This window comes from Cebidichthys violaceus, unplaced genomic scaffold (genome assembly GCF_023349555.1).
Source record: "Cebidichthys violaceus isolate CVI_PGR_0920_01 unplaced genomic scaffold, fCebVio1.0.p SCAF_8, whole genome shotgun sequence".
NCBI lineage: Eukaryota > Metazoa > Chordata > Actinopteri > Perciformes > Stichaeidae > Cebidichthys > Cebidichthys violaceus.
The window spans coordinates 13,565,871-13,591,522 of record NW_027176964.1 but is presented as its reverse complement, the minus strand read 5'-3'; the positions used below and the strand labels follow the sequence as shown (position 1 = coordinate 13,591,522).

General features: G+C 39.5%; 3 protein-coding genes across 5 annotated transcripts; 1 reads left to right on the top strand and 2 right to left on the bottom strand.

The window, feature by feature from the left end:
• Positions 1-821: 821 nt before the first annotated feature.
• On the bottom strand, positions 822-15,223 carry cc2d1b (coiled-coil and C2 domain containing 1B). 3 transcript variants are annotated; one of them, XM_068701815.1, is made up of 26 exons: positions 15,134-15,223; positions 14,731-14,861; positions 14,486-14,630; positions 14,117-14,220; positions 12,832-12,945; positions 12,198-12,341; positions 10,762-11,080; positions 10,337-10,455; positions 9,448-9,523; positions 8,997-9,080; positions 8,526-8,674; positions 8,200-8,272; positions 7,828-7,970; positions 7,627-7,756; positions 6,703-6,875; positions 6,137-6,262; positions 5,766-5,824; positions 5,358-5,474; positions 4,995-5,068; positions 4,640-4,698; positions 4,496-4,547; positions 4,000-4,099; positions 3,189-3,279; positions 2,949-3,071; positions 2,780-2,829; positions 822-2,519 (listed from the first exon to the last, which is right to left on the bottom strand). In XM_068701815.1, the coding sequence occupies exons 2-25, from the start codon at positions 14,791-14,793 to the stop codon at positions 2,818-2,820; spliced, it is 2,649 nt and encodes an 882-aa protein (XP_068557916.1). In that variant the 5' UTR covers positions 14,794-14,861; positions 15,134-15,223; the 3' UTR covers positions 822-2,519; positions 2,780-2,817. The 3 variants fall into 3 exon arrangements, with proteins under 3 accessions (XP_068557916.1, XP_068557917.1, XP_068557918.1); XM_068701816.1 differs by having other exon boundaries at positions 12,198-12,338; XM_068701817.1 differs by lacking the exons at positions 822-2,519; positions 2,780-2,829; positions 2,949-3,071 and having other exon boundaries at positions 3,274-3,351.
• Positions 15,224-15,835: 612 nt separating this feature from the next.
• LOC137866140 (uridylate-specific endoribonuclease C-like) lies at positions 15,836-21,465 on the bottom strand. The gene is made up of 7 exons (XM_068701839.1): positions 21,424-21,465; positions 19,399-19,498; positions 19,131-19,242; positions 18,916-19,037; positions 17,536-17,648; positions 16,492-16,645; positions 15,836-16,400 (listed from the first exon to the last, which is right to left on the bottom strand). Exons 1-7 carry the CDS (start codon positions 21,432-21,434, stop codon positions 16,140-16,142), a joined length of 873 nt encoding a protein of 290 aa, XP_068557940.1. The 5' UTR covers positions 21,435-21,465; the 3' UTR covers positions 15,836-16,139.
• Positions 21,466-22,320: 855 nt separating this feature from the next.
• Positions 22,321-25,567, top strand: pak1ip1 (PAK1 interacting protein 1). Its single transcript, XM_068701592.1, has 10 exons — positions 22,321-22,639; positions 22,919-23,081; positions 23,320-23,440; positions 23,525-23,599; positions 23,699-23,751; positions 23,873-24,018; positions 24,168-24,265; positions 24,523-24,622; positions 24,960-25,089; positions 25,261-25,567. The coding sequence occupies exons 1-10, from the start codon at positions 22,562-22,564 to the stop codon at positions 25,368-25,370; spliced, it is 1,074 nt and encodes a 357-aa protein (XP_068557693.1). The 5' UTR covers positions 22,321-22,561; the 3' UTR covers positions 25,371-25,567.
• Positions 25,568-25,652: the final 85 nt, after the last annotated feature.

Below are 25,652 nucleotides of genomic sequence, written 5' to 3'. Positions count from 1 at the left end.
AAATCAGACAATCACATGAAAACCTGCAGACGAGCCGACGCTTCTGAATTCGACCCGTAGCTGCTCTGTATTCGTTACTCAATTTTTTTTTTTTTTAAGTATTTTAGGAGCCACTGTAGCAAAGTATTGTTGGTGAAGCCGATTTCACATGTTCAGTAAGGACTGAATGAGAGGTCAACAGGTGACCAGCTCTGGGTTTATTACTGTGATCCTACCAGAGCTGGTGTATCTCAATCACTGTGTCTTCACTGGGTGACGTTCATCACTTCTGTTTTTATAAATTAGCATTAATGAAGAGGAGACGTGAGGCTTTATTCTTCTGACTTCCTGTCTTCTGTTACGTTTTATTTTGGCATTATCTGACGTGTGCAATATGTCCTAAATCCAAAAGAAAAAGGTGCAATTTGTTAGACTGAAAAAGTAGCATTATTTTTTTTATTTTTAGTTGTAAGACGTTAGATCTGAACCTATAACACTGCATGCAAACCAGCTTGAATCGAAGAGAGCAAATCAACGTTGCATTTTAACAGTTCTATCTTTAGACGATCCACTCATTCAGTTCCGTCATTGTTTGGGTTTTGTTCAAATATTTTTTTTCCTTTTTTTAATAAACAGTCAAAAGTTTGAAAAGCCAAAAACCCTGTCCTCCTTTCCTTTAAATGTCAAAGTGGTCTTTATCGAAAAACTGTAGTATATGTAAAATAAAAGCTTATAGAAAATTAAAATGAATGTTTAGTTTTTGCCTTTTTATTCAGGTTCTTCAAAAGTTTTATTGCAAATTCAGATTTTATTTTTTTTACTCAAAGAAAAGTACTTGACAATGCAAAACAAGATCATTTTAATTGGTATATTTTTAAGCAGGACAGGCAAATTAATCCAGAATTAAAAACAAAATAAAGCCTTGATTCTGTTTTACAGATTATTCCAGAGGTTATCGTTCTGTAAATACAAACAGCATTATGTATGTTTTAACAAAATAAAATGATGGGTAACTGTATGGTTTCATTATTAAGGGCAATGTTTATGGTAAACTTCAGGTTGCATTGATCCATGAGGTTTTCCTTATGAGAAACAAATGTGACCAGTGTCGTCTTACTTTGAGGTAAACCAGTTGGAAAACGGTATTAATGTTGGCTCAGTGTGTTTATGGCTTCTGAACTAGCATTTATTACAATGCTGCAGTAAAGGGTCAGTTCACTCAATGTTCTGGTTCCAACTCAAACCAACAGCTTTCACTGTGAGGTCCATCTAGTAGCTGTTCTGGAGCTCTTTTTCTAATCAGCAGATTGGTTGATGTTCACTTTAAAGACGTATTGTCCATTAAAGTTGAGATTGGAAGTTAATTGTTTTCCTTAAACTACTAAGGTAAAAAAATTTACTTTCAATTCCAACATCATTTTCCAGTTGTTTTTTCCTTTTCAAAACGCAGCAAGTAAGAAAACAGAAAGTCTTCCTGTAATTTGGGTGAACTGGCCCTTTTAAAAAAATAAAAATAATCATCCCACGCCTCAGAGGCTGTTGCATAGTAGTAAAAAGTAGTTCTACACATTTTGGGGAATGCACTCTTGACAAGAGTTGGATGAGGAGACTGATGCCTCTCATGTTGGTGTGTTGGATACAGAACGGGTCAAGAGGTGATGTGTACAGGATACTATCAAAGTTTAGTCACCCAATCATGTCTACGTTAAAAAAATATTACCATCTTATCTGTGTAATAATGGGGGTTTTCCTTAAGCTAAATTAATATTTAGCTTTTTAGACATTAACAATTAAAGATGAGCTGAACTCACATTCAGTGTAAAACAGACAAATACAAATGTGACAGTGCAGTTTAGTGACCGCAGTCAAGAGGACTTCCTAATCAAAGTGAAAGGTGCCAAAAACAAAAGGGAGTGTGATCTTCAACATTATTATATAGCATCATCATCATCATCATCATCATCATCATCATTACTTGGCTTACTCCTTTAAAACATCGCAGAGCTTCTGCGTCTGCCTTCGTTCTCACACTGAAACCAGATGAAATGTGTCGGGGGTCTGGCGTCAGGTTTGGCTGCTGAAAGGCAAATTTCAAATATGCAGGATTTTACAGCAACAGTGATTACTTTGGTATTAGTGCATAGGTGCAGTTCTAGATACCAGAGCTGTAATAATATGAGGAATATGTACACATTCTCTGATATATATTAACTTAAGTCGTAGTTAGCTCGACACCGAGCCTCTTAGCGGAGGACACGTGGCCTGCTGTCCTCAAGGAGACTCTTCAGCCTCTTCAGCCTGTGCTAACCATCGGTTTAGACAAGTAATGGTCCGTCCCGTCGGACTGAAGACGGACACGCTGGCCGGTCCTAAACCGGCTCCGTGTCTCCTCCTGGTGGACCGCAGTGTGAAAGGAGCTCCTCTGTCTTCCAAATGTGCAAAAGTTTGAAGTCAAAGACCCGCGTAGGTCAGACTGAACAACAGACCGTCCTCATCACATCCCAAACTCTGTCCTGTGTTTCTGATTGAGTGCCTTTAATCTGCAAGATAAATCATTCGTTATCAGTCAGATGAATCGAATACAGCCAAATGCATCCGTACACCTACATTTAAGATAATAGTAAAGGGCTTGATGCCAAGAGTTAGACGATCAGCCAGCAGCCGCTTAGCTTAGCTTAGCTTAGCACAAAGACTGGAAACAGCTAGCCTGGCTCTGTCCAAAGGTATTCAAATCTTTCCTACGTCAAACATGTCTCCTCATTTTCATTCAATTCAGACGAAAAATTTGCAAGACAACTACCTTTATCTTGTGAATCCTCTTTAATCTTGCAGCAGCATCTAAACGAGAACCTTTTAGATCAAAAGAACCAACATCAGAAGTTTTATTTTTTATTTTGACATCCCAGGTGTGTATTTTGAGATAACAGCTGCAAACACAATGGTATTAACAGCGTTTTGTCTCATGTTACCTGTGACGGGTCGATCACCAGCCAGCGCTCGGTGCTCTTCTGCATGTCCTGTCCACTCAGAGGCTCCCGCAGCCGGATCTTAACCTCAACCCGACCGCCTGTGGCTTTACGACCGTCCATCACCTGACAACAGAGACACGAGCGTCTCAGTTACTGATAATTATTATGTCCCCGAACATCTCAGAAAACAGACTATGAAAGCTCCTCCTCTCAATCAGCTTTGTTTTTGATCTAACTCACCTCTACGATCTCCCTGATTTCACTCTGTGACTCCAGCTTCTCCAGCTTTACGTGGGCCGTCCCGATCGGCTTGTCGCTCCGCAAGAAACCGCTGCGAGATGAAACACGGCGTCACTGAGCAACACACAGCTGGCTTTCTTTAGCTACTCTGACATGAATGCAGCTGTGAAATAACAAGACAAAGCTCAGACTTTTTCATCTGGTTACTTGTATCAATGTTCGGAGAAACTTTGCCGACAAACATTGAGCATAAAACTGGAAGTAAGACAAACTCTTGACTTTCCAAGGACCATGTTTTAGTCCCTCGACTAAAACGTGTGAAACAATCGCTGTAATATTGTATTACTTATAGTTATATATCGTGTTTTTCCCCCTTCTTTCCTTCCTCTCCAGTATGAAAATCAACTCCCAGCAAGGGCTAAACATTTTTAACATCAATATATCAGTGTTCTTATGTCTAAATAAACACTGAACAGTTAAATCGTACCAAAACATGTTGCTGTAAAAGAACGTTTTGGGGTTTTGTTTTGGTAAAAAACACAAATAAATAGTTTAACTCCAATGTGATTTTGCGAATATCGTTTTGTGTATGCAAATTAAGCAAATATTGTAACATATCAACTTAGTGATAATCATTACGGTGTGAACTTTGATAATTCATTTCACCGAAGCTTCCACTTCTGAGATTTGAGCCACAGATTTAGAGGAAAGCATCCCGTTCTGTGAGGGCGACCAGCTGCTGCGGCGGATCACCAAACTGAAGCGGCGTGAGGTCGACTCCCTGCAGCGGGAGCAGCTGTGTGAGACTCACCCTTTGTGCAGCAGCTCCAGCTTGAGGCCTTTAGACGTCACCACCCTCCTGAAGCCGCGGTGTTTCCGATTGATTGACAGGGTGAAGCTCTGCTTGTATTCTTAGTTTGAAAGAGATCACAGACATAGAGATATACGAAATCTATGAAAACCTGATTGTGATTCTCACTCTACTGAATTCTTAAAACAGTTTGCATCTTTGCTTTGTTTTATTTGTATTATTTTGAAATTAAACCACTCATATAGACATAAAACGTAAATAACAAAAATAATTTCAAGATAAATAAATAAGGATACTTACAATAATTTTAATAGTTCATTGATTTACTCTACACACTCTCTAATCTGCACCACAGCATCACATTCATGAAGTGTTTTGTGTCCAAACCTCTTGGAAAAAGTGAAACTAACATGTTTTTTTTTTTTTTAAATGATCCTCGTTGTCGATACAAATATATGAACCCCACAGATCTACAGCGATGTTGTTCATGTCTCACCTGGGGAGTTGGTGTTCTTGATGACAGCTGTTTTGTGTTTCTGCGGCTGCTCCTGGTGACAACAACACAGAAGCCAAACACTTTAAGGAGAGAAGTCACCGGTTTAAATGAGAACTAAAATGATCGGCAGTCTGAGCCTCTTACCGCGCTGGGGTAGGGGAAGTCGAACTTCACGTATGCATCCAGATCGTTTGTTTGAATTCCTGAAGGAGAAAGAGAACGTTTACGACGAAGCATCAACCAGTACGAGCTTTTGCAAAAGGTTTTGGTTTATGACAGAAGGCCAAAATGACATAAAGCTAAAAGTCTCAGCAACTTGTATTTAAGATATTTTAGTGTCACTTGAAACTATAATACATGATGAAAATAACTGTTGACTTACTTTAAGATTTGAATTAATTAAAGTGTTTTCAGAACCATTTATTTCAGTACTTGCAGACGCCATGTAAACTTGCTGTACAGTATATGGAGCCCGGTTGATAAATGGTTTTGTTTTTACCACTAGGAGCAGGAAGATTCATCCCTTTCACGATGATAACAACCATGTCGGTGCTGCTCAGGTCTGGAAATATCCTGAAAGGAACCAAGGAAAGAAAGAAAGCATGAAAAGAAAGATAAATAGATGAGTGATTCATTGCTGAGGCATCCACTATAAATACAAACTGAGTAAAGTCAAACATCCTTCAAATTGCTGAGGTGAATTTAATAAAGTGGCCAAAGAGTGTCAATATTTAAACATTTGAAACATCTAAACAAGGCATCTTTGACTTTATTCCTGGCACTGCAAGCTTCTATTTTTTTCTAACTTTTATAACTAATGAATGAGAGCTCATTACAGAAATCTTTGCAGTATAACACCTACCTGACAGTGTGAAATGATCTCTCCTCAAAGTGATGTTTAGGAGGAGGCAGACCTCTGGACTGAGCCAGCTTCAGCACCTCCAGACTCTTCTTACAACTCTCCGCCATCTTCTCAAACCTAGAGCGCACACACACACACACACACACACACACACACACACACACACACACACACACACACACACACACACACACACAAAACATCTTCTTTGAGAAATCAGTCGACTCTACGTGGGGACTTTATAACATCCTTCTGTTGCAGTTCACTGTGTAATTTAAATAAACATTCAATTTGTTTTTACATTTTATAGACTGTATAATTGAATCATTTTAGAGAGTGGATAATCCATTTAATCCCAGGAGATAAACAGTCTTATTGTTAATGACAATAGTTGCACAGGAAGCTTACTTTGTTGTTTCGGAGACGTTCCCCAGGTGTGTGAACTGCTTGGAGTGAGTCATACATTTCTAACAAAAGAGGAAAACGAACAGACGTCAGATATCTCAAGGAAAATGAATAAGAACAGTGCAGAGAAACCAGACAAAATCTAAATCTTTGTTTGGGATCAGAAATAATTTTGGAAACTTAAATATATAAATATCAGAGAGCTGAATCTTTTTTTGGATTCTGGAGAGATTAAAGTGTCTTCTGGGTGATGGGAAACCTGAAAAATGTACATGACGATAACATTTTTTTTTTAAATCAGCGAGGTAAGAATTTGGTGATTTGAGGAATGTAAATTAATCCAAATGCAAACACGAGCTAATCGGTCATTTTACCTCGTACTGCTCTTTGAGGATCTTGGCCAGCTGTGTGTAAAGTTGCTCTGCCTTCTCTGAGATCTGCACGTCGCTGTGATGAACCAGGATGAAGTCCTCGTCTTCATCACCAGGGGGCGACGGCACCTACAGGAAACAGAACAGAGAAGTCAGCCACAGCAGGACTCTCCATGTGTTCACATCAATATCTGTAAATGTTGCCAGACAATACTATAACTTTTGATGTATGACATTATTTTATGAGATACTATAATAAGACTTTTTATCTGATATTTTTATAACTAATACTAGACTACTGTAGGACTGTTCATTACTTTATAATTATGTTTTAATTACTCTTTATGATATACTATACCTAGAATATTTCATGACATACGACAACTTATCATATGACGTTCTTAAATACTGAAACAAAAACAAGTACAAACTTTGTCAAGAATTTAACACAAGTCACAATAATCATAATACATTTGATATAACAGAATAAGAGCTATTTCTAACACCAAGCTGGGTCTAAGTAAATCATAAATGGATTCATTTGCAGAGTAAATTGCCCGTCTGCTCACCGCACTAATGTCCACAGTCCTGCCGCTGCGTGCTGCCTCGATCATGGGTTCGAAGCTTTTGGCGGTGCGGAGGAAGATCTTGGCCTGCTCCATGTCGTTTTTCTGCTTTGCCTGCAGAGCCGCCTTCATGTACTGCTTCTTCCTGCCCTCCAGAAACTCAAGCTGCTGACCCGCTGGAGGACGAAGAAAGACAAGAGAGTAAACCGAATGTAAACGAGTAGATGTTTTATTTTTAGTGGGGATCAGGTTTACCTCTGCACAGGTGCTTCATGTGAACAGTTATGGCCGTCTTTCTTTCTTTGTTACACAGTAATGAAAATAAGGTCATTTGCAGCATGGCTGCAGGTGGAAGGACCGGACTGTCTGGTGTTTTTGTTCTTGTCTGGACAGCATTTGCTACATTATTAGTATTGGGGCTGCAACTAATAATTATGTTCATTATTAATTAAGCTGACAATTCCAATTTGCTTTATGCTCTAATACAATTTATACTCACATCTCACCGCAAATCACTTTTGAGAAGCTGGAATCAGAGAATTTCGGGATTTTCAGCTTAAAAAAATGACTGAAACAATCGACTAATCTATTAATTAACTAATCTTTGCCGCTCTAATAAGTATTGTCGTGTGTGTGCATTTCTCATTGTTCATTCCAGTCATGTTAATTGGTGTGTTATTTGTTTTCCTTATATTAAAACTAATAACTCAAACTACCACCTGAAGGCACCAGCAGCCTTTGGTGATTGAAGTGTAGAGTTTGGTTGATTTTGGTCATCTTACGCCACAGAACTATACTACTTTCAGTCAACATTTACTCTTACAGAGTTACAATCCCTTGAATATCTTCAAATGATTTTAAGGGTCACAGAAATTAAAAGAGACTTCTGTGACCTGCTTAAGGAAAAGTTTCCTTCTGCGGACGGACCTGATGGTGAAAGTCCTTCCCTGGTGGTTGTTCTGTCAGGTGAAGCTGACGGAGTCCTCTTCCGTCCTTGCCCTGCAGTGGGGACGTCTAACATGAGCTTCTTTGGCCCTTCTGGAGCTGCAGGCTTCGACTGCAACAAACACAAAACACCACATTAATAAAAGGATATATAACATATATAACGTGCTGCTGATAGCCCACCTCTTCCTCCTCATCTTCTTCTTCTTCTGCTTCATTCGCCATTTCGGCATCATCAGTGGAGGAAAGCTTATCTGCTGCCTCCAGAGCAGCAATGAATCCCTGCTCCGCTCCCGTCTCCTTCTGGCCCGGGATTGGAGGAAAACCTGAATAATAAAACTAATTAAATCTGTAATCTGACTGGCATTACAGTTCTTAAACGCTACGTTTACGTGTACAAAAACACTCACTGACAGCTTTTATAGTGATACAGTACAAAGTCACACCCCGGGACTACAAAACCGCAAACAAAAATTCAAATTCATTTTTGTGGAACAAATTATATGTAAATAACATTCAACTCTAAAAACATGACTAATGACAAAAGAATCTCACCAGGGGGAACCGGCAGCTCCTCAAAGTTGACCGCTTTTCCTGCTTTGTGAGCTCGGATGGCGCTCTGGTATTGCTGCAGGAGGAGAGACGTTAAACATCTTTAAAATGCTGCTGTCATGAGGTAAACAGAGAAACGAGCTGTTGTTGTAGTGCAAGAAGTGCAGCGTTTTTAGGAATGGTGCCAATGGTATTCAAACCCACATATATTTTCATACCATTATTATTTTATATTACAGATAATCGTGTACAATAGAGCCTGACAAACTCAGTCTCAGTATTCTGTCAATGTAGAAATGTAGAATGTAGAGGAGAGGCTCTCTTTGTACCTTGGCGATCCGGTCGTGCATCCGGGCCTTGCGGTCGTCTCCACCGGCTTTGGCCTGATTGGACGCCTCCACATACTTGGCTCGTCTCTGCTCGAGAGCCTCCAGCACGTCTTTGGGAGCCGAAGGGGCTGCTGGGGGGGGGGCGGCGGCTGAGGGCAACAATGTTTTCAAAGATTTTCCTCAGTATTGTAATAAATCAGACTAAGAATTTGACACAGAACTGTGGAGGTGATTTGGTTGGTAGTTAAAAAGTTAGTCATTAAGAAAATATATTAAAAGAGCCGTGTGTTCCCTTCTCTTTGACATCACCTCTGATGTTTAGCCTCAAGCTCACATTAGCTGGTCCATATTAAATACTGCTAAGAGAAGTAAGGGGGAATTGGACACAGAACTGCATGACTGGTTAAAAAGAAACTTGAGCCATTGCAGCGACACAAGCAAAGGGAATACATGCGCTGATAGTATTACTACCTGGAGCGGCTGTAACCAGTTGGGTGACATCTATGTTTTGCCTTGAGGGAGTTTCCCTCACTGGAGCAGAGCTTCCTCCTGTCGCTGAAATATAACAACACGAGATAAATGAAAACATACAGAAGCAGATACAACAGGTTTCTGTCCAGAGAAACGACTGACTTGTTTTAATACATTTGGTGAAATGTCGGGTTTCTAGACATATTTCTTTAATTTTTTAAAATATAATCCAGGGCTTGTGTTTAAAACAAAACATTTCAAATAATTATTGTTCTGCAGTTTCTCAACATGGTGCTTCTATTCTTGTTTAGGATTGATCATAATTCACCTGCACAATTACAAATTTCATCAACTTTTAAAATAATGTCTCATTGTATTTACATAAGTGTTTTTTTTAGAAATCATCTAAAAATGAATTTGTTCTCTCTCACGTTATACCAGTGTTCCTCACCCTGTGGAGATGGAGGAAGGCCACCCAGGTCGATTGCTTGTCCCTTATCCAACGCCGCAATCACCGCATCGAACCTCTGCAACACAGAATTACAGCAAACCCAAACTCTCAAACACAACGATGGTCTTTGTCTACTTCCAAATTGTTGGCATGTTTCACATTCTTGAGAGGGAAATCCTGCAACAGGCCCAGACAACAGGCCGCACAATTATTTTTCTTCTTTAGCAAGCATCAGGTTAAAAACACAACAGTGTGTCTGTTGTCACAAACGCAGCTGCTGCTACATCCCTACATCAGAAACTTGCTCTGCTGAGCAAAATAGTTTGGATGTTTGCTTCCAGTTGCAGCAGACACAAGGCTGTATTTTGTATTTAGCTTGTAGTGAAAAATAGAGACATAAAAGACAGGATCAAGAAATGAGTTTCACTTTATTAACAGTTGTAGCTCAGCAACTATATATGTGAAAGACTACAGTGATTATTGTATGTTGTCAAGAATGTCATACTGGTTGCCTGCATAAGTTTGTAAAAAAATCATTGAAACCATTTAATTTGGCTCAAAATAAATACATGAGTTTGTTTTTTATTTTTAAATTTCAAAATGAAACGAAACATATCCGACAGATTCTACAAGAAAGTTGTCAGGTAACACATGAGTCTACTTGTCATCTATTAAGCACATTAATATTAACACCATGCTAAAACTAAATGATTCACTGTGAGTAAAATGCTGGCACACAACACAGAAAACCAAGAAACATTTTTTATACCAGCAGTGTTTTGTATAAATTTGAATCTCCTAAAAAAATAAAAAAAAGGGATTCAAATTTATTCAAAACACCACCGATACAAATTCCTGCACAGGACAGTGTTGTGGTCTCTCCACTCACCTTGCTGGTCTTGAAGTAAAGCCGGGCTTGCTCCACATCTCCCTGCTTCTTGGCTCTCAGAGCTGCCATCTTGTATTCTTTCTGCCTCTCCAAAAGCAACGTCTTGGTCGACTCGTTCGCTGTGGATTCACGAGGACAGACACGCAGAACAAATGACACAATGAAAGGCTCACACTCACTCTATATCAAGAAGCTCACAACGTGGAGGCGCACCGGATGAAAAGAGTGCTGGAATACATTACGAGGAATCAAATTAAAGACCAAAGTATTAATTGAGGTCAGGATTATTTTTAAGTAATGCACTAATATTTAACCAACTAGTCTTAAAATGAGGGCCAAACAATGAATCCACAATCCTAATTACACTTTCTCTAATATCCTATATGTTCACTGATATAACTTTGTGTAATCCATCTCACACGGACCATCTGTCGGACTGGTCTGAGGCTGGACGACAGCTTCCTCCGTCTGCTCCTCTGGAGATGGGACGGTGCTCAGAGTGGGCAGGGCGGCAGAGGACGACTGCTCCTCTTCGCTGCTGGGGGTGAGGATCTCCGGTACGGCAGGCTCCCCCTGCTGATCTGAAGGAGTGGGTTCAGACGGCGAGGGAACGGGGGGAGCCGGTCGATGGGGAACAGCAGGCCGAGAGGCGGCACTCGGGGCTCCAGTGGCAACAGGAGGAGGGATCTCCGCCTCGTTCACGGGTCTCCCTTTTTTAATGGCCGCCAACATTGACTCCAGAGTCTGTAGAGAGCAACGATAACAATCAGGACCATCTGCAATTGTAAAGGATGTCTGAAATCTAAAAAACACTTCATGTGTAATGAAGGAAGCGTCACAGTAGTCCAGTGATTCCACTCACAAATTATAAAAACAATTACTATGAAACAAGAAAATAAGTAAATATCACAAATAATGGGTTTTAAGAAATAATTTAAAAGATGACAAAAAGCATGATGTCTTCCTTTAGGTGTAATCTGTAGCTTTTTAGTGTTGCTCACATAATTTAAAGAAAAGACCTTTATTGAGTAATTATTTTCAGTTGATGAACTGCTTTTATTTTGCCTCTTGGATAGAATAAAGTTAAGATCGGAAATTGAACAGTGGCACTCAAACCACTAAAAAGACAATGAAGACAACATAGAACAGAGTAAAGAACAACAAGCTGGAGCTAGCAGGCCTTCTTAACACAGAGATACTAATCACACTGCGTGTTCAAAAAAAACCTAAAATACATTGAAATGTCATGTTGATTATATTAGATATGTGACTAAAGCTGGACATCTCATTCTCTAGCAAGACAACCTTTATTAAGGGTTATTAAACTGTAATGAATGGCTTTATTCATGTAGTTAATCATTTACTAATGCTTTATAGATTCATTATAAACTATTCATAAGAACAACTTTGGTTTTGTCAAACAGCTGCCTGTAATGTAATGTAACGTAATGTAATGTTTTGTGAAAAATAATTGTTTTTCACCTTAAACTGCAGACTTGATTACCGGCATTATTAAAACCCAATATTAATGACTTTTCAACGTGTCAAAATGCAGAATTGATGGCTAATTAGAGAGTGAGAGACTCGTGAACATGTGTAAATATATAAATATTGTATACCTGTTAATGGACTTCCACTGATAAAGCATATGGTGAAAGTATTTATTCACCATAATAAAGTCATGGGTTACAATTTATAAGCCCTTATTAGAAACTTGTACCAACAAATCCGGTGAAAACGTTTTGTGACATTTGGAAAATCCTGTGATAAATCATCCCATATACAAACATAAGACAATATTGTAAAATGTAATTCTGCACCGTGACCATATAACATGTCATCAGGCAGCAGTGTCGCTCACCTTCAGGCCGCGATCGTATCTCCTCACTTTGGAGGTCTCGCCTGCAGTTTTGGCGTTTTGCAAGGCCGTCTTATACATGAAAACTCTCTCCTCCAGGGTGTGCTGGAGGCTGCCCGGAGCTGCTGAGGAGACCGTCACGTCCTGCTGCGTCACCAAAAACAACAGGCAGATACTGTCAACATGATCTGAAAACAGCTGGTAAATCTACGCTAAAAGGTCAATACATTACTTTAGAACTGGGTGTTGAGAAAGTATTTACCACGGATAAATAAAAAGAGAGAATCAAATTTCAACATATCTATATCTTATCTTTAATCACAGGTTTAAAATACTGCACACAAAGTATTACAAGTATTTAAGGAAATGTGTTACAGGAATGCACATACTTACTAGAAAGAGTGGGAAACGTAAATCTCAACAGCATCTATTCTACTCAATATTAAGTAAGCAACTATTGTTTAGAACTAGTTGAGGGGGTTTAAGATCAAAAGAAGCAGGTCATTTTGTAAACCAGCAGAGGGCAAGAAGGACAATACGCCAGCCCTTTCCTGTGACTGACGACAGTTTAAGCTTCGACTCGTATTTTGGCGGCTGCTGGTGTCAAGTTACAGACAGGCAGCAACGTTCATTGTACCTGCGTCACTGGCGACTCTGGTGTTTCAGCTTGAGAAGCGGTGGCAGAGGATGTGGAGGAGACAGGTACGACATCCTCAGCTTCCTCCTCACCCACCACTTCCTGTAGCTCTGCCTGATGGGGAAAAAAAAAAAAAAATACAGCAACTGATCAACAGCCAACTTTGATTGTTTACATGAAAGGCTGGACTACAGAAATGTGAGACAAGTTTTCCGTTCGGTAAGACATGCAGCTGTTTGACAAATAAAAGTGAACTGTGAACCAAAATGTGCAGATGAAATGAAGGCCCTTCAACAATTAACAGACTAATTAAACCGGAATGTTAGACCTGTAAAACCTTTTTGGCTTATTACCATAGTTACTGTGGTATTTGCGCAGGCATTTATTCAGCATTATTTTTACATACATGCCTACCAGGTGAGGTTGGGTTTTGTATTTTCTCCGGTTTATGGGTCATAAGGTGGGCCAATAATCAGGTGTTCACCTGTCAAGCTCAACTTTGCAATGAAAAAGAGCTGGTTCTGTTCCAGTTGTTTAACTCAGTTGGAAGGAGAATCAGTACCTGGATAAACTGGCCATTATCTTTGTTGAAATATCATCTTTATGGCTACAAAATCACTTTAACATTTCAGTTAATCAAGAATTAAAAAGGACTTAAATTCTCAGCTCTGTGCACTAGCTTCCTGGTCTCCTCCCCCACGCCACCATGAATTAACTGTTGACACTGGGATTGCTCTGGGGATTATTGTAACTACTCAAACTGCATCCTTACATGAACCAATGTAGTGGCACATCCATCAACATGTTAGGATACCAAAGATACTAAGACATGATATTCTCACTCTGTGTGAAAATGGTTGTTTGGTGACCCAATAAAATAAAAAGCCTAGATAAAAAGATGCAAAAATAATAATAAATAATTAAATAAGTCTATTAATAAGCAGTTAATTCTGCTGTTACAACACAAAGTAACTCTGTACCACTTTCTTTCTTTTTTTACAACATTGAGTACTTTGTTATTTCAGATCAATAACTCTACTATACTTGGGTATCCACCATTCACAGGCTCACAGTGAGTGTGTGAAGGCAACAAGACTTTTAAATCTCATGGCCGATGGCCAAGAGGCCCACAAGCAGTACAGTTGTCTATTCGATGGCTCTGCTGTTGTTTGTTGGGTTTGTACAGCTACTTGTATTGATTCCAGTGTATTTAAAACGTGTGTCGGGCAAATGGCAGCCACAAACCCTGGCATGAGAGCAGAGATAATAAAACACAAAAACCAACCAATAGATCTTCGTCGTCTTCCAGGTCACCGTCATCTTCATCGTCATCGACATCTTTCATACACTCATCGGCCATTTTTGCGATGTCTTCCATGGGCAGCGGGCCTACGACACAAACATAACGCCATGTATCCCACTGGGTTTGTATGTGAGATCAACAACATATTACATGATGATGTAGTAATAATGCAAATGAAAATAGAGCCTGTTGAAGAACTTGTTTGGCTTGTGCGGATTACTGACCTCAATCCCATCCAACACCCTCGAGACAGGATACAGGTCTGGCCCTTATCCTATCCCAATGCGTTTGCACCCTTCACTATTAAGAGGGATTGTTTACAGGACGTTTAATCATTACCACTGAACTCACTTTTCCCCTTCTGCTTGGCTCTCCCTCCTGCCGCAGCTGTATTGCCAGTAATAGCGGCAAGTTCCGCCTCCAAGTCCGGGTCGTCCACATTCCCCTCCATGCCCATCATCATCTCCTCCGGGTCCAGGTCTACAAACAGACCCATCTGCAACCACGAAGCGAGAGATCAACTTCGCCCAGCTATTGTCAAGAGGCAACATCACAATAAACACCTTCAGTGTTGTTGTTGTTGTTGTTGTTGTTACCTGCTTGGCTGCAGCAGCGCCCTGGCCTCTGGGCTGTGGCGCTCTCTTCTTTTTACCAAACATGATGTTGTTGTTGTTGTTGTGGCTTGCTGTTTAACAAGCCCCTAAGTGACACTCCAGCGATCCCCAAACTGCAAACAGAAACACACTGAAATGATCTTCTTCCTGTCGTAATGTCTCGGACAGCAGTTATTTGAGTCATGTGAGCGGTTGTCAGGTGGCTCCCAAACAGACGGAGTGGTAACGAGCTGACCAACTGACGGCTACGTTAGCCGAGCGGCTAGCTGTTAGCTGACCATGTTTGTCGCCTCTAACAGGAAAAGTTTGTTCATGAGATACAAGGCTACTGTTACTAAACATCTAGGAGAAGTTTATCCAGCTTTAAAGGCGTGGTTGTGTTTACCTGCTCGTTCAGCACATCCTCAGGTTGGTTTCAGAGGAACAGTTTAATTTCTGTGGTTTGACATGATTTGTTTGAGTACGCATGCGCAAAGCGAGGGATCGTCCAATGCTCATTTTAAAGGTACAGTTCTCAGAAATAACCGCGAGGCGAAGCAGGCCTGACCTCCACTGAATTGAATGAACAAAATGCACAGATAAATATAAATATTAAAAAATAAATCCATAACTGCGTAATAAGTGCCATCGTTCTGGTTTAATCTTTCACAATCTCACGATTCAATGTGTTGTCATATGCATAAGAAACACCAGAAATCTATACAAACACATTCTTGTTAAAGACACAAGTTAAAAACTTTAATCTTCCATGTACAAAAAATGTGTAATTCATATACACAGTATAGACATCTAACTGTATATGTAGTATACAACGTGAGTACTGAACGCTAAGTACAATTAATTAGCACAAATAAACAATTAGTCTTTATCCTCAGATTCATGGCTTATTTAAAAAAAAATATATCTTTTTAGAGTAAAATGATAAAGCTGCATCAAGTATATTTGGCAGCATTGCCTCAGTTAAATTGGCAAATAGTTGTTTTTGTGCTAAATTGCTAAACTTTATATCTTAAAAAGAGTCACGTCACTTCTTTGGTTTCATTTCTCTAAATCTTGTGAACTATCTGACCTTATTTCACAAACAGGAGAGGATAAAAATGTCACAACTTATTTGTAGACAAAAACACTTTTATTTACGCCATAAAAGTATACAGAACCAGACAGATAAATGATTGTGACAAGATATACTCCTTCCATTATATCAGTCCAGATCAGGAGGTTTAGGCTGAAAACTCATTATAGACAGTTTAAGCCTGACGTTTAGGGCAAAGAGAATCTGATCCAGATTTATCTTATAGGTTTATACTGTAAAGGAATGAAATCAAAGTGTTACACAAATAGTTGAAAATATAAATGTTTACACAATATCAGACAGCTTGGGTGGAGTGATATTACAAATCCTTGTGGTTGCTGCTGAGCAGTTTGGGGAAGGACGTGCCGATGGATCGTCCGTGCCGATAGACAACCAGCTCCAGCACGTACTCGTCCACTTTCACCACCACGGACGTCATCTTCTCATTCGACATGAGGAAGATGATGGTGAACAGAGCCACCTCGAACTCTGGACTCACACCAATGAAGCAGCCACCAACCGGCTTCACCAAACCTTTCCAGCTGAACTGCAGGTTCAGGACATGGTCATCTTCATCAGGCTGTAAAACAACGACGAAAAAAGCTCATTTATTTTCTGCTCAGTGTGTTCAGTTTCTTCACAATTCACATGAGGACACCGTGTTTTCTTACTGTATCTTTGTGGTCTCTTGCTTTGTAGCCTTTGTAGTCAACATGGTCGTGTTTTTCCTGCAGGTAGAACTGGACCCAGTTGTGCAGACCCATGATCTCCTGGCCGAACTTGGTTTCTCCCACAAACACATGTTCAAACCCACAGGAATCCTCTCTGTAATAAAAAAACGACAACATATTTCAAAGATTGGTTGACTATGTCTCCACGTACATGAACTTCATGTCCTCTTATCTTCTGTGTTTGAATTGCTAACTAGATAAAACACTAAAGGTAACACAACCTGGGGCTCTCCTTTAAAGAAGCAGTCGAATATCAAATAAATGCAAATTAAAATTCTTAACAGTACAGCAAACTAAAGTGAAATTAAACCCATCCACTCGGATGTATTTTTTTGGATGAAAGTATGTTCCTGACCTTGGAAATAATAGTTTGACTATAAAAACTAACTACCTTTTGTGGAGCAGTTTCGCTCCATTAACTAATGAAGACTGGGAGATGTGGTTGAAAGCTCCAGAAAAGCTAGAATTGTATTTTTTGTCAAAAATGTATTCTTTATTTGTACATATATTCATATTTCTTCTTGTCTCAACATAACTCAACATAACTTCACAGAGAGCACAAAAGAGCAAACAGTGTATATATTATATATTTATATATATATATTGTATATATTTTTTGATTTCTTATTCGTTCTTGAGAAGGATATTCATCCGTCTGGGTTAGGGTTAGCAGCAGCAGGTACAAAAAGACCTTTACAACAATAACCTACTGTAATGTTTATGTAGTGTTGTGTTATTTTAATGGAAAATGTAATTCCTATGGCACTTTTCTGGTATAGAAACACTGTTTTCTTGCAGTGAACTGGTTGAAAACTACATATTTACTATTGCTTGGCCCATGACTCTTTATATTTTTCTGTATATGGCCCACAGTCAAAAAAGTTTGGTCTCCCCTGCTGTAGATGAATAAACCTGCGCTCTAACCTCCAGCATCGTGTCTTCCTTCATTACAGTAGCTCCCCCTGCTGTTATTGTGAAACTCACCCTCCACTCCTGTCCCTGTGGTAGAGGCGGAACCAGATGTCATACAGCTGTCTCTTGAACTGCCCACTGCCTGATGGCGACTGCCCCTTCCTGACCAGATACTTGTGAGCACACTATAAAGAAAAAACAAATAGCATGATGACATGTCGAGCTAGGATCAGAGAACACTTTCGAAGAACAGTATCAGAAAATAGAGCATACTGAGGATAAAGATAGTTCGTCAGGCTAAAGCTGTCTGTATTATGCCTGAGACTGAAAGATCAATCTTACCCTCGGAAATAGTTAAAGTGTTTCGGACTTTTAAGCAGATATGGAGGAAAAGTCCTAAAAGTGCTCAGAAAAACTGATATTTGAACATCTACAACCGCTGAGCTTGCTTCCAGAATCGCTAGCAGACTGACTTTGTTTTGAGATTGTTTTGTTAACCAACACTTTTGACTTGAAACTATTATTATAAGTAAGTTGCATAAAAACATATCCTAAACATATAGCCTCTTGTTAGAACAGGAATGTCTCAGTTCGCCTTCACCTGAGGGCCTGATCACACCTGGTCCTCGCTCAACAATCAGAGCTGCATATCTGCTCCCAGAGTCTGGGTTCCTGTCCCTTTGTGGCCCTTCAGCTGTCTGCTGCTGGTCTGTGGTGGAGGTTAACTGGTGAAACTTGACACAGCTCTGCTGAAACCTTGGTATTTAGTTTTTTCTAGTCATGGTAACTTTATTTAGAGAAGTCTTGTAAGGGTTCCTCTGCCATTTCTTTTCTTACTATTTATTTCCTGCTTTATAGATGTTTAGTATTATCTTGAGTTTTTATCTTGTATCTAGTGTGGGTTCTTGTTTTATATTTTGTCCTTGAAGACCCTGACGCCTCACTTGCTTCTGTTTGTAGTTTTCTCCATTAATCATTTTTATGTCAAATGCTACTCATGAACTTAAAGTGCTTCTGTAGCCTTTTCTTACGATGTTGTTCCCATCTTTTTTGCGTTCCCCTAGACATCAAGTCAAAGTTTAAACATACACATTAATAAAAAAAACAACAGTGACAGTATGGTATCTTTATATTGTGATAAAATATGGTATGAATTAAAATCATTTTACTAATCTATAGTATTAAAGGTAAACTCTTTTATGTAGCTGTAGCTTAGTTTCTTTAAAATTCCCATCATGCTAAAAGCTTTGAGTTTCCCATGCTTCTTGTTATGGGAACTCATCTGGCCTGTAACTAATGGATTATAAGAATGTGTCAGAGTGGAACGACATCAAACTGGTCAGTTAAAAGCAGCTTGAAACTGTCAGCATTTCGGGATGTAAACAGCTGCTGTATAGGATCGGTGTGTTTGACTGTGATAATGAATGTGTTATTAAAGAAGGGAATCTGCACCTTCATGACATCGGTCTCCATCATGGAATCGATGAAGAGCCTGTTCTCTTGAAGCTCCTCGGACGTCACCTTCTCTGACACACCTGTGGACGACTCGTAGTTGTCCAGCAAGTTCATGAAATCTGCATTACACAAAACATGCATGTTTAAATAATGTTGGTGGTTCGAGCAAATTAAGTGCAATGGGGGGGGGGGGGGGTTGAACTGCTTCTTACGTAAATATGTCTCGATGCCCTTGAGTTTGTCTTCGTTGACATATGTGAAGAGCGGCGCCCTGGCCCGGTCTCTGGCATAGTTGCTGCCCTGACGCACATAACCTGCCCTCCCCTGAGCAAAACACATAAAAATATGCAGACAGACATCAGCATGTAGCTGCAAAAGGCAGGACAACTGACTGCATGGGGTTTTCATGTACTGCATGTATCTCTGAGTGTTTTGCATTGCAGAGAAATTCAGAGAAAATGAAGGCAGACTTATTATGACCTGTAGGGAAATTATGTAATCAGTCTCCGGTTTGAGGCGGTTGGTATCCAGGCGCCAGAGTTGGTTTAGCACCTCAGTGAGCTCCTGATTGGCTTCTTGACTGTGAAACGGGAAAGAAAGTAAATGCAGTGAATTAAGTAGAGTTGCAGTGGTAGACGAAACAGAAATGGTGCAATATAATACGTTTCTGACATTAAAACATATGTTTTGGAATCTGCTCAAACTAACGAGGATTTTTTTTCCCCATTCATGTAGATAGAGGTGTGTATCTTTGCCTCATTTTTTCTAAAATCAACAATCAGCACACGGCCCTGGGGGGCTCCGGTGTTCAACACTAGAGTGGAGGAAATCTGCCAAAGTAAATGCTGTTCCTCCACAGCAGCTACTGTGACTCAGTGTCCTGCTGCACGTTGTACCCTGGGATGGGAGGAATTAATGATGAAGGAACTGTTTGTGCTTCACAGCCAGTATGAGTTTGAAAGAGGTCGCTTGTTTTACCACGACTGATGAATTCATCAGTTAAACCAATCAAATAGTGCCGTTAAGATACGGCCTACTCGTCACGTTACCCGCTTGTCAAAATGTGTTGATTAAAATGAACAGGAAGTTGCAGTAATATACCAAAACCATCCATATCACAAACTTCTGGGTGACTAAGTAGATAACAGCTTGTGATTTTCAACGTTTCTTGATTTGTTGTTTTTTCACGCTATTTATGTATGAAGTACTGTGTATGCTGTTTGATAGTATAATAATAACATTGCTTGGAAGTCATTGGTCAGTTCACCCAAATCACAAAAGAAAAAAGTTTCCCCATAGCTGTGTCCATGCTGGAAGTTTTGATTTTGAGGCAGCAGAAATCTCAAAACCCCTGCAAATAAAACCAGACTATCTGTCAGACTAAGTACTGCTAATGGGAAAGAGGAATATTGTTTGTTTATGTGGTGAAATGACCTTTTCAAACAAATGCAGCAACAATTTGATCTCAATGTTTGTCTAATCAAGAGCTAAACAAACTCAAACATGTGTCGAACCATATTGAGTATTGTAGATTTCAAAGTTCATCTTGCACATTGACTATTTTGTTCCTGTTTTCCTTTTTAAGTATATTAATAAAAGTCTTAGTGCATCTCAGCTTTACATTGAAACTCAGCCACTGTTGCAGCAAATTTACCTACACATGCTTTACTTTGCAATTTTTAAATAGAGCAGCCTACAGCAGCTGGAGGCCTTCTGTTGTCTTATTTATTTGCTCCCAAGGACATGATTTGGTGGTGGGGGGTTATTTGTTAGAAAACCCACAGACCAGTTAGGAAAACTGACCCCACCTGACCCCACCTCCATTATAAAGTTACAACTAGCTCTAATTGTAGGTTGTAACATGAGATGAAAAAACGTTCAAATGCTATTTTATAGTACCACTGACACTTCCTGCCATATAAAAGAACAGCAGATGTTTGACTCACTGGGGAAAAAAAAAAGTTGAGTAAGAAGCAAATGACAGGAAGGAGCTCACACTAATACAGAAACTTCTCTGTTTCTGATTTGGCTCGGCTACAGTTGAGAATATCACGAGGGGGGAACGCCACACACTTTTATTGCACCAGAGTCTGTTTCTAGTCTAATCCTGTCCTGTTTGTGCTGTTGTCTATTTCAACCCACTAATCACAACCAGAACCTGCAGCTCTCACATACAAACAAAAACAAACTCTAATGTGCAACATCCAGACATCCACTGTACAAACCTGCAATCTGCACTGAGAACAGCTGTTGGTTTGAACCAGAAATAAAAAAAAGTCTTCACTTATTAACATCAAGAAGGACCCTGAGAAGTATTGTGTTGCAAATGTGGCTGATGTTTACATCAAACATTTTTGTCTTCAGTAGAAACAAAGAGTTGAGTATTGTTTAAAAGTGTCATCAATCAGAAAATAACAAAGAATGCACATAAAAGGAAATGAAAAAAAAAAAACCGTTTAAAAGATAAGTCATTCTGATGTATCTGCTATTTTCACCAAACCTTACCTCCTCGCCATGACTCCGTTCAGTTGAAAAAGTTACTCTGATATAGAATCCTCTCAAAAAAACTGTTATCTGAGGCGTCAATCATGACGTTTCCAAAGAGAACCAGCCAATGACAAGACCCGAAAACGTCCGTGCCCCTCCCCTCCGTCATGACGAGGGCGGACCCCATCCTGAAGTTTTATCAATACATTTTAATAATTTACAGTGGGCTTACTGTGAGTAAATTGTGCTTGTCATAGATGTCGCCTAGTCATTGCAATATAGAAAAACATTTAAACTGAGTTTTAATACACGTTTTGTCTTACATTTCTGCATCCAAAATAATCAATATAAGGCTATTAAGGCCAGTAATTGTTTTGTACTGAAATGTCTCCTTGTTAAATGATTAAATATATGAAAAACGTGTTGTTATAACAAGGGTGAGGATTAGGGTTTTTATAAATATATAGTTATACCTCTAAACTCCCAACCATTACCCCACAAATATGTAATAATTAAAAAAAACAACACATGAGTACATATTAACTTAAGCTTATTCTATTATTTTTGAATGTAATTTAAATTCAATTTTAAGTAAAGAAATGATAAGCTTTTTTTCAAAATGACCTAAAATGACCTGTAGTATGACATAATTATTGTGAAGGCACACTACAGGCTCTTTATTATTGTCATTAACCATTAAATATTTTTTTCTAAATGTCTCAACTCCTCAATTGTCACATTGTTGCTCAAAATTAGGCAATGCATATCCTTCTCCAATTTTGAGAATTGCAAGTACTACATACTTGAAAAGTGACATTGTGAAAAGTATTTACATAATTGCATTGACGCGTAATAAAAACTCGGCTTTTATTCTGAAAACCACTACTTACTAGACAGGAGGAAGTCGACTTTACGCATGCGCAACAGCCTCACACGTTGTTTTGGCAAAAATAGCTAGTAAGATATTCATACTTAAACAGCTTCCCCACGTTGTTTACGTTGTTTACCGTCTCGGGGTTTCTCGTGTAGGCCCCTGCTTGGACTCTTTGGAGCTGTTATTAGCTGTTGCTCAAAATCGGGCGACAGAAAGAAAGCTGAAGTTTAAAGAAGGCTAACTAGCCTGCTAGCTTAGCACTCTATAGCTACAAGTGGCAGCATGGCAGCTGTGCTGGGACTGATTGCTGGAAGCTACGAGCAGATAGCCTTTGGTTACCGAGTCAAAACGGATGAGAAAGTAAGTTGGACTGTCTTCTTTTGTGGTTGTGTTTAAAAGTAATGGTCTGCTCTGGCTTCTTGTAAACTAAACTGTCGCTGGGGTTGATGGGAAGTCATACACGACTATGACCACATGTTTAATGTTGTTTACTGTGATGATGGACAGTGTAATTTCTGATTTTTCATGCTTTTGAAGCTGGCAGATCTAGCAAACACTACGTTTATTTTCTCCTCGGGTTCAGCACCTGAGATATTGCAAAGAGTCCATTAGTTAGTTGTGTTTTTGTGCATCATGCAGGAGTGGACAGCCACGGCGGACTTCACACATCACGCACACACAGCCTCCATATCAGCTGCGGCCGCCAGTGAGAGGTTTGTCGTGACGGGAAGCAAAGATGAGACCATACAGCTGTACGACATGAAGAAGCGGATCGAACACGGAGCTCTGCTGCATCACGACGGTGAGGGTCTTCATTAGGTCTTCTGTTTGACACCAACGTATGTCCAGTAGAGATGGAGGATGTGTGGATGGATAGAAAGGCAAAGACGATTGTTTATCCAGACAGCTTCACACACTTAATTCATTTTCTTTACTGCTGGAACAACACATATAAAATGTCATGAAAGAGTTGACCTTGCTTGCTTTTCAAAGTGTACAGAAAGTGAAGACCTGACCCGTAACTTCCTTGTATTTCACAGGCACCATCACCTGCTTGGAGTTTTATGGCACGTCTCATTTACTGAGCGGAGGAGAGGATGGACTCATTTGTGTGTGGAGCACAAAGAAGTGGGAGTGTCTGAAATCCATCAAAGCTCACCAGTAAGCACACAGAGAGAGATGGACGCTGCTGAGTGAGACGGCCATGTTTGTGTTAGTAAAATAACTGCATCTTGTTTTCCTCAGAGGTCATGTCACGTCGATATCCGTCCATCCGTCCGGGAAACTTGCGCTTTCAGTTGGGACAGATAAGACTCTCAGGTAAAAGTCACAGCTCTGCTGGAAAGTAAACATTTATTTATCAGGGAATCAGAAACTGACTGTTGCATCTTTTTTTTTTTTTTTAAAAATCCTTTTTAGGACATGGAATCTGATTAACGGAAGATCGGCCTTCATCAAAAACATAAAGCAGAGTAAGCCTCCCCTTGGACTCTGAAGTCAAGACATTTTTAAGTTCTTTTAATAATATTACTGTGTTCGAAATGACTTCAATCTTTTTTTTCTTTTTTTTTTTCTCCGAACCCTTTTTAACAGATGCACACATTGTTAGATGGTCTCCAGATGGGGATAAATACGTGGCTGTGGTGAATGACAGAGTGAACATCTACGACCTGGAGACGGCCTCTGTGATCGGAACCGTCACAAACACCAAGAGGATCTCGTCTGTCAAGTTCTTAAATGTGAGTTCTCTGACTAGAAACTGACATTTAAATGTGATATAGAGATTGTTGTGGTTGAGATTATTAGTATCTGCTTTTGAACCGAGATATGACGGGAATAAGCGACATTAGATTAAGTTTAAATAAATATAATTCTGCTTGTATTTCAGAACTCCGTCCTGGCCATCGCAGGAGACGATGAGTTTGTGAGGTTGTGTGACCTGAGTAAAGAGGAATGGGTGTGTGAGTTTAAGGCTCATGAAACCAGGTAAATTCACAAGGTTTTTCTTTACTTTACAGATCCATGTCAGTTAATTTAGAGCTGCATTTCTAAAAACACACGTCTAATGATGAGATGAGAACTGGACTTGTCTTTGTAAGAATGAAATGCATGAAACTTACTGATGATATTTTTTTTTGTTATTGCTGATAATATCTTCATCTCACAGACATCTTTCGTTTTTTTATTAAATCTCATATATTGGTGAAAAGTAAGTGAACAAACCTTTATTTTGTGATTTCTAGAGTGAAAGCGATTGACAGTTTCATGATGGAGGATTACTGCGTTCTGGTAACGGCTTCAAACGACGGATTCATCAAAATGTGGAAACTTCATCTAAAAGAGGCACGTCTCTGGTGTTATTTATGAATATCTGAGCCTAAACCATTTACTTGTAACTTCAACCAAATCCCACATTTACATTTGTAGCCACAAATTATGTGTTAAAATACAACATCCCTTAGCTGCATTACCTGTTGACATATTCTACTTTGCAAGGAAGAAGAATAAAGTTATTTTAAAAGCAATAATAATGAAAATAAGATTTTCATGTATAATCAGATATGTAGTAAAAATCGGACATATAAAACCTTTTATAAGAATAAAAACAAAGATGAGCAGAACAACACCGTTGTTACCTGCCGAGGTGCGGTTAATAATGTAGCAATGCATTGTCCAACAGGAGCTGGAGTCTCCCACTCTCCTCGGGGAAGTGAACACAACAGCCCGACTGACGTGTCTGGCTGTGTGGAAACCTTCATCAGTGCAGCAGACCGCTGAGGAACCTGCAGCTGAGGCAACGACGTCTAAAGGTAGTTGTCCTGCAAACACTCTCGTTGCACTTCTGCATCGTCATATTAAGAAAGAGATTTGAGCTCTAGATATTAGAAGGTATATTAAGGCATTTTGATTTTCGATGCACTGTGGGTGGTTCTGCTTTCTCTTACTGAAATCCACATAAATCTGTTTGCTTCTATCCACAGAACTCATTCAGGAGCTTTCAAAGACGAAGAGAGTCCGAATTGCAGCAGAAGAAGTTATTCTAGAAGACGAGAGCAAGCCCAAAAAGAAGAAAAAGGGCGGTGGAAAATAAAATGGACAAATAATCTGTATTATCCTTCATGGACTGTTTTATATCTGGACTTACTTGGTCACATAAGCATGTGCTTCTTGTGGTTGCCACAAGGAGGTCATAAAGAACAGATGTTGTGAATATATTTTGCCATATGAGAGGAATGACAATGGAACATGAAATGGGCAACAATAAAAAAATGTTTTATAATCCATAGACTTTTAGATTAGATTTTGATCTATATAACACATTTACTCACAGTTAACACACATGTATGATAAAGCACAGCTGCTGAATGTCTGT